Consider the following 9427-nt stretch of genomic DNA (forward strand, 5'->3'; position numbering starts at 1 on the left):
GCCATCCCATCCTCCATCTTTGAAAGGAGTCCATTATGCGAAAGCATTCTGCGCCTCTGCACCAAGGTGTCAGTCAACGTACCCTAGATCTCCGTTGTCGTTATCTACCCCGGTTTCACAAATTCAGCACTACGAGCCGCCGCCGCCAAAAAGAACTCCAACCCAACCAATGAGAATATCCTTCGCGCATATCAGGCAACGATTCCCCGTCCACCGATTGGCTCCCCATTTACGAATTCGATACACCTAAGATGAAGCGGACATTGTGCATCTCATTCATAACATTGTCCGAAATTATCATCGCTTGTCAGCAATCTCGGAGTATGAAGCGATGGCAATCACCTCGACAAGACGCCTTGGAATGAGCTTAATGATTCTGATGCGGCAAAATCACCGATTTGATTTTTTTAACTTTTTCAACACGAGCTGGTCCAGACCTCCAAATGGAACTAGAGGCTACCATTACATGTCGGCAAGGTCGGGTACAGGTATCTTTGTAAAAGCGCAATTTAGCTTTTGTGCGGAGCAAAGAATTCACCTCTTTCATAATCAGACGATCTCGTACTGTAGCCATCTTCCCAGATCACTATCACTGTCCTAATATTGGGAATACTAGGGTCGTGCGCCACCATCTGATTCCTTCATTGTCATTGGATGGTAATCACCCTCGAGTACCTAGGTATTTAATAGCAAGCATGTGATCAAATCGCCGTGTCAATCTGGCATCCCTGAACTGTCATCTCAGTTCCCCCGAAGAATCTTTTAGCCCTTCCAATTAGCATCCCCCAAAGCTCAGCAAATACATGCAGCTGTGAACCAGGGAATTGGTTTCGGCCAAGTTGATTGTAATGACCCTGCATACAACAGGTCTTAGCAAGAGCACCTTTCCCTGTGCCAATTTCGTTATGGCTCGGGCCACCAACGCTTTGAATCTGGAAGGATTTCGTACAATCAATCTAACTAATAAGATCAAGATGTTTGTCTTTGAGGATTTGTTGTTGACAGGAACGACTTCCTGGGCATCATCTCAAGAACCTGCTCCACTGGTGCTCCATTATACAGGCTGACAGGACAGCAATCATTATGACAACAATCACCATGCAGTTTGAACTTGAGATTCAGTATTTCGGATACCAACAGCATTTGCTGCATCGGCCTCCATGCCCCCCTGCTGCATTAGCTACACCTGTTGTGTCTGTAATCTTACCAATGATACAATCCGCTCTGCCCGAACTCACTCTCTGATTCGCTGGGATCCTTCCATCGACTTTTGCGAATTCGAACATGTCAGTGAATTCCCGTTCCACCGACTTTCGAAAGCTTGTTTCGATGGGTTCCATGATAAATGAGGATCCAATCAGAAATAATTCCAACCATCCGAGCCATACAAACATAACCGCAAGGATTCAATTCCTCCGCTTAGAAAAGTGGAAGCCACTGGACGGCGCTAACAACCCCGCACTGAAATTTCCCCAACACCCCAACACCCCAAACTCCCCAAACTCCCCAAACTCCCCAAGTTCTCCACCTTCGGGTGAATAATAGAGCGACCCAATTTTCCGTCTGCTTTATGCGCGTTGTCGCAGGGATAAATATTTAAAAACCCATAAGACACCCACTTGCGCCTTCCTTTCTTTCTTCTTCACGTTTGTTCCACAAACCGACAGTATGAGTAACGCTATCACGGAAGAAAAGCCGACCATATCGGAAGTCGAAGCACATCCCACCTCCGCCGACATACCTGTTTACCATGATGAGAAGATCGATGACAGAGCGCGCGCCATCAATGCCGAGCAAATTGAACATGACATGACGGTGCTCCAGGCTGTGAAAGCCTACCCCGCTGCCAGTTGGTGGGCATTCGTCATGTCATGCACCATTGTAAGCTATCGGCCCACGACAGGCTCTTGCCACGATTGGAAAATCATTTCTCTAACTTGGTGACAGATTATGGAGTCCTACTGTGTTTTCCTGATGGGACAGTTCATCGCTACAGAGGCGTTCGTTAGAGATTTCGGTGTGGTGAGCGCTGTGACCGGGAAGAAAATTATCGAAGCTTCATGGCAATCGGCATTCCAGTGTAGTGGACCACTAGGTGCCTTCATCGGTGTCTTCGTCGCAGGTCCCATTACTAGTAAGATTGGATATCGATGGGCAACGATTGGCGGTCTCATGGCTCTGAACGCCTTCATTTTCATCTTCTATTTCGGAAACAGCCAAGGCATGTTTTTCGCATCTCAGATCTTAGAAGGCATCCCATGGGGTATTTTCATCGCCAATGCACCCGCTTATTGCTCCGAAATTGTGCCATTGAGATTGAGAGCTCCAGCGACGCAGATGCTGCAGATGTTCTGGGCCATTGGCGCACTCATTGTCGGCGGTATCACTTACCACTACCAATCCAAGCATGACTCTTCGGCGTACAGGTTTGTCTGCTCCCATAGATACTATCGAGGAGGTCTGTACTAACAATCATATCAGGGTTCCCATTGCACTCCAGTGGATGTTTCCCACTCCTCTCGCTATTCTACTCTTTATTGCGCCCGAATCACCCTGGTGGCTTGTCCGCAAAGGTCGTCTCGCCGAGGCAGAGAAGGCCATTGCACGACTTGGGCGCGCTTCTGCAAATGATAATCCCGCTGACGCAGTCGCAATGATGCGACGTACAATCGAGCTCGAGAAGAGCGTGAAGCAGCCCAATCTTGTTGAACTCTGGAGAGGTACCGATCTTTACCGCACTTTGATTGTTTGTGGTGTATACGCGTCTCAGAATCTGACGGGTAATCTGATCGCTAACCAGGCGGTGTACTTTTTCAAACGTGAGTCTACCTATTCCTTGTAATGCCAAAACAAACTGACATCAATTCAGAGGCCGGCATGGCAGACAACACCGCATTCGCTCTTGGTCTCATCACTTCCGGCCTCCAATTGATCATGGTCATTATCTCTTGGGTCCTCACTACATACCTCGGCCGACGGACCATTTATGTCTATGGTCAATTCATCGCCACTGGATTTTTAGTCGCGCTTGGTATTGCGGCTTCAGTTGGTAAGAGCACTGCCGCTAGCAATGCACAAGCATCACTTGCCTTGCTCGTCTCAGTCCTTTTCTGCTTGGGACCTGCCCCTGCTTCATGGGTCATTATTGGCGAGACCTCTTCCGTTCGTCTTAGACCACTGACGACCGGTATTGGGCGAGGTGCTTATTACTTGGTCAATATTCCTTGTATCTTCCTCGCTAGTTATATGCTCAACACTGATAAGTGGAACCTGGGCGGCAAGAGTGGCTACGTCTGGGCTGGCACTGCCTTGTTCTGCAGTATTTTGTCTTGGCTCTTTGTTCCAGAGATGAAGAATAGATCCTACCGTGAGATCGACATCTTGTTCACGCGTAAAGTACAGGCTCGCAAATGGTCGAGGACAGTCATCGACATCAACGATGATGAGTAGATGGAAGTTTGAAGAAGGCTAAGTAGCACTCTTTTGGGAATGGGCGGTAGAGGGGGTTTCTAACTGGATATTGTCCAATAATTATTTTCAAGATTAGTTGCATAGTAAAGATCATATCGAAACTAACATCATGTTCGTATTGCGTGGATATCGACTGAAATTAAAACGCGATTGCAAAAACGCGAGTAAAATTAGGAACATTTTTGTGACCGAATTTCATTACTCAATAGGGAAAAAAATTCCCCTTGCGCCGCCGTTGCGCCGCCGTAACACCACATACCTAGGTAGATTTAAAATCATCTGTTACATTTTTTGAATCTAATTACTGAAAACTTTTTGGGAACCCTTTTAAACATGCACATGAACAAATACGATGCTACTTGTGAAGTATTTAATATTTTGAGGTTAATGCTTCAAAGTTATCGAGGTTCAAAATAGGGTTAGTATAATCACAAGTAAGCCAAAATACATGAATGAGTAATTCGATCCTAGTATCATTTTCTACTAATATTCAGCTTTCATACGTGAATGTTCTCCAGTTCTCGTGAACATTGCGCGAACTTGTCTCCTCATCATCAAATCTCCAAAACTTCTGGTTGGCCCTGCTATTGACATTCCCACCGTTTTGAAAACATCTGTTTAGGATGGGCCCCAATTCTGCACATACAAAGGTAAGCTGCACGGGCGACTTTCCGTCCAACTTATAACGGAGCATTGTGTCCATCTCCTCGTCCGCTCACAAGTCAAAGAATCTACGATAGTGAAAGGGTTATATGGTATTCCAAGACAATTCTTGCATCCCTGATGCGTGCAAACTTCAAGGAGTTGACCTTCAATAATTTGTGGACTTCATATATAACGAAACCATTGCTATCCTAGAAGCTGACACCACCCCAGACATTTCAGAGAGCGCTCAAGAATTCAATCATAAGGGTATGCGAACTTTTAGTATCATCACAAAGCTCAATCAAGTATTTCATAACAGTGATGATAACAGATTCTTTTACAGTCTTGCAAGAAACGAGCAGATCCATTCATGTTTTGGAATATCTTGATCGGTTTCAAAACACTTTCAGTATTATATATAGTAGGATGGTTCTCTCGTTGAACATCGATGATATTACTATTTGCTTGAAACAACTAATGTTCAAGATAAACTATTCTTGAAAAGATATAATAAGTAGAATCGATACATTTAGTATCTATTACTCGGATTTTCTCAAGCGATATATAAGAGTAGTATTTTTGAAAATATTATAAGTACTAGAATTTAGATTATAATTAAGAAAAATTGATTAAAAAAGAAATTCTACTATTAAAAAGAAAGTTCTTAATGATAAAAAATCTTTTTTTTTAAAGAATAGAATTTTTTATATTTTTATAAGTATAACTCTCAATAGGAAATATAGTAAGATGTATAAAATAGAATATAAGAGTATTCGAAGGATTATTATATTTAGTATAATATAATTAATTTTGAGAAAGAGCTCTATATAAAATAGAGCTCTTAACTATGACTAATCAGAACTAGCTCCCTATACTCTATTATTATGTGAATTGTACTTTTAATATATGTATATATAAAATAAATTATATTATTTTTTGTAATTATAGATCTTTTAAATTATAACTGAGGCTTGATCTCCGCAATAGGGGATAAATTCTTAGAGTTAGCATAGTTAATTAAATTAATGACTGGTGGTGGGGAGGGCGCTCGGCGTAGTATTCGGACCTGATAATATTCAGTTTTCAGAGAACACCGCTCTGAAAACGATCTCTTAAGGGCTACTATGACTGATTACAACACTTCAGTTACTTTTGAAGTTGGTGATTACAAGCATGTCTTTCAACTCGATACGCGAAAGTTTATTCTTCGATCTAGTATTTATAAATGTTTGTATCGTAAGTCTTTTTAAGATAATTTAGATCAAATTAATTTAGTTGTCAACGTAGATAGTAGTGACGTATCATACATCATCGTGAACTTTTACTTTAGATTGCGAATTTCTATACTAACTAGGTATTCTTCCGACAAGTGTCCACGCCATTGCGAGCTGCTAGGACAATTCATAATACTTAATTTCGGTATTGATCGAGAATCGTCTTTATCGACAAAAGAAGGACTAGTTATTCAAATCCTTATGAATATTCTGCGACTTTTATAATAATGACCAATAGTTCTTTGCCATTGACCAGCAATGTCTAATGCGTGATAACGGCGCAGCAATACCACTTTAGCCGCCAGGCTACCATTTAGCTGAATCCTCTCTCAACAATGTCAACTCAATCCAAAAATCCGCATCAACGCCAACTCTGCGGCGTAATTATCCATTGAAAACTTTCTTTTCTCACGGAACCGGCCCGCCTAATGCGTCTTCTGGAAAATAGTGATTATGGCGAGGTCCGCCTTACCAAGAATTTCGTCGTCGACATTCCCCGCTATGCTATACTGTCGCACACATGGGGGACTGATGAGGAGGAGGTCACCTTCAAAGATATGATAGACGGTATTGGCAAATCCAAGGCCGGTTATAAGAAGATCCGATTCTGCGGAGAACAGGCTGAACGAGATGGTATACAGTATTTCTGGGTCGATACATGCTGTATCGATAAATCAAATAACAGTGAACTTACGGAAGCTATCAACTCTATGTTTCGCTGGTATAGTGATGCCGAGAAATGCTACGTTTATTTATCAGATGTTTCGAGTTCCACCACCAGTGATAATGACCACAACTCTCACCAGCCGTCTTGGGAATCCGCCTTTCGGAGAAGTAAATGGTTCACTCGAGGCTGGACCCTTCAAGAGCTTATCGCTCCGATATCAGTTGAATTCTTCTCCATAGAGTGGGAGAAATTGGGCGACAAAACATCCTTGAAGCAATACATTCATGAGATCACAGGCATTTCTGTCAAAGCACTTGAACGAGTTTCGCTATCTGATTTCACTGTCGATGAACGCTTTTCATGGGCCGAGAAGCGTATGACTACTCGTATAGAGGACAATGCTTATTCATTGCTGGGCTCGCGGGTGACACGAAAAGTGGCACACACAATATATTTCCCCATCAAAATTTTGGTGGGATTTTAGACTATATGTTTAGCCCCTAGCTAGCTCCATTACGTATCAATATAAAATTTTAAAATAAATATCACAAAATATTTCGAATATAAGCTTTTTAATGATATAATTTTTATTATCTTGAGATTATTATAACAAAAGTTATAATCTATTGAATATTAGGCTTATTTTGAATTTAAACATAATTTGTACTTAGAATTTAAAATATTTATAAACTTCAACTAATTATAATTAACTCAATTCTTTGTTTAAAATATTTAAAAAAACTATATTTGAAAGATTAAAAAGTAATTTATAATATATATAAGATTTATTTATTATAACTTTGAATTGAGTGATTGGTGTATATTAGAAAATTGATAATTTGAAAGAATTTTGGTAAGAAATCCCCACCAAAATCTAATATTATTAATAAACTCAACAACTTCATAATTATATTAATAAATTATTTCAAATGATATTAAGATACTAACATTTTTAAAATAATATTTCGATATTCAAATATATTTTCAAGCTTTAATATTATTATCTAAAAATTTATCTTAATTTTTAAAATAGATATATAATCTTATAACTTTTAAAAGATAAGTTACTTTTAATCTATAATATCTTTTGATCGAGATTTTTTTATATAATACAATTAGCTAATATATTATTATTCATTAATATTTTATAATATATAGAAATGTAGAGTTATCTTATAGTTAATTTGTTTTATTATTAATTTTTGAAAAGAGTGAGTTGAATGGAGTTTATATTCTAATTATATTGTGTGTGCCACTTTTCGTATCACCCGCGAGCTGGGTATCTTCGAAATCTACATGACTCTTATCTATGGCGAGGGGAGAGAGAATGCGCTCAGACGGCTTCGAAAGAAAATCGACAAGGCATTGAAAAGTAAGTCGTTTATTATTTTAACGAAAGCCATCGAAATGGTAGATATATACAAGTATAAAATAACTCATCAATTCTAGATTCTGTTAATTCAAATCGCGCTCCATACCAGACACGACTCTTGAAGATTGATTCCACGTTTGCACAAGAGGATAATGGTTATTGGCAATTAATTGAGTAAGATATTCCCCTTACAATTCCAACTTGTTGTACAAATAAATAAATCCTTCGCATATGCAGATAACTGCGGCTCCATCCTTGGCTTCGCTGATAAAAACATAGCGCCACCGGGGATGGCAAACCGGACTTAGTCTACATCAAGAACAAGAATACAGGATCTGGATATGTCGAAATCCATATTGCTTCTTCGTATTCGGATTTTCAAACACTAATTCTCGAAGTCGCTACCACTTTTGTTGAAGAAGATAATGGAACATGGCGTCTTTTCAAATCTTCCAACTCTGCTCTGCCTGATCTTATATACATCAAAACTCAAGATACCCCATCAGGAAAGGTAGAGGTTCACATTGCTAGTGGCGCATCGATGTACACGTCTCGAAGTCTTGAAGTTGTTACCTCGTTCGAAAATGAAAAGAAGCAAAATGGAAAATGGAGTGTGTATGATTACAACGGTGATGGAAAGCCGGACTTGGTGTTTATCAAGCCTAGAAATACAGGAACTGGAACGACTGAGGTTTTCGTAGCATCTGGTTTTTCTAATTATCAAGAAAGACTCATCAGTACAGGAACCATCTTTCCTATTGAAGATGGAAACAACGGATTCTGGCAACTTGGGCCCTACAGTATCAATGGAGATCTGATTCATATCAAGGACGCCAACACTGGAACAGGAACAATCGAAGTTCATATCGCATCCAGAGCTTCAGGGTGGCAGACTAAATTGTTGGGAGTTGGTTCTAATTATGCAGAAGAACAAGATGGATGTTGGCAATTAGTTGACTTTAGCGCTGATGGCAAACTTGATCTCACGTACATTAAGTATCTAAATACTGAAAGTGGTACTGTTGAGGTACATGTTACTAGTGGTTGGTTTCCTAAAGACCTCTCTAGGTGACCAACTAATTAGTACTTAAAGTCTTCAATTTCCCAACTATTCTACTTCGAATACTAATTTGCTACTCAATACAGATTCCTACAAATCAAATAACTTTTCAATACTCAATTACTTCATTGTCGATCGAAGCATTCTCTTGTATCCTAATCACTCTCCAAATTGTTGTTATTCAACGTCACTTTCCTCTCCGTATAAAACAACTAGTCTTGGAGGTTAGCTCTTATAATAAGAAGGAATAATATTATTATAAGGATAGTGGAAGATCTAGTCAGTCTTAGCTTGAGGGATAAATCGAATATATAGAATAAGAGTTGAATTGAAGTCAATTTAGAAGAGCTAGGCTAAGTTGAAATAAATTGCTTACTTTTTCCTAGAATTCCTTTAAAGAATATTCTAGGTTTATATAATTTATAATGAAATTCCAGTATATTTTATACTTATAAATAAGATCGATTTAAATTGTATCTTATAAAATCACTTTAGATAATAAAAAGAAAGTATAATTAATCAATTTAGCGATATTTCCTGTATACTTCTATCTAGTTTCATTTCATTTTATTTTATTATAAATCAGTTTGATAAAAGATATTATTATATAATTATATAATAATATGATTTTATAATATAAGATTATATTATATATATATTAGTTATCAATATATTCCTTATTTGATAAGATATTAGTAAGTGATTTAATGGATTTATTATAAATCTTTATATATTTTCTTAATAGATGTATTAAATCAATCTTATTATATATCTTAATTCAGATTAGGGTTAGGGTTAGGGTTAGGGTTAGGGTTAGGGTTAGGGTTAGGGTTAGGGTTAGGGTTAGGGTTAGGGTTAGGGTTAGGGTTAGGGTTAGGGTTAGGGTTAGGGTTAGGGTTAGGGTTAGGGTTAGGGTTAGGGTTAGGGTTAGGGTTAGG

At 38.9% G+C, this 9427-nt stretch overlaps 2 protein-coding genes across 2 annotated transcripts; both read left to right on the top strand.

Annotated features, from left to right (window-relative positions):
- Positions 1–1668: 1668 nt before the first annotated feature.
- On the top strand, positions 1669–3450 carry EAE98_000726 (uncharacterized protein; the record flags this gene model as incomplete). The annotated part of the gene is made up of 4 exons (XM_038948344.1): positions 1669–1881; positions 1948–2426; positions 2482–2819; positions 2870–3450. The coding sequence occupies 4 exons, from the start codon at positions 1669–1671 to the stop codon at positions 3448–3450; spliced, it is 1611 nt and encodes a 536-aa protein (XP_038816021.1).
- Positions 3451–5818: 2368 nt separating this feature from the next.
- On the top strand, positions 5819–8501 carry EAE98_000727 (uncharacterized protein; the record flags this gene model as incomplete). The annotated part of the gene is made up of 4 exons (XM_038948345.1): positions 5819–6529; positions 7333–7429; positions 7507–7603; positions 7709–8501. The coding sequence occupies 4 exons, from the start codon at positions 5819–5821 to the stop codon at positions 8499–8501; spliced, it is 1698 nt and encodes a 565-aa protein (XP_038816022.1).
- Positions 8502–9427: the final 926 nt, after the last annotated feature.

This window comes from Botrytis deweyae (assembly GCF_014898535.1).
Source record: "Botrytis deweyae strain B1 chromosome Unknown BDEW_001, whole genome shotgun sequence".
Classification (NCBI taxonomy): Eukaryota; Fungi; Ascomycota; class Leotiomycetes; order Helotiales; family Sclerotiniaceae; genus Botrytis; species Botrytis deweyae.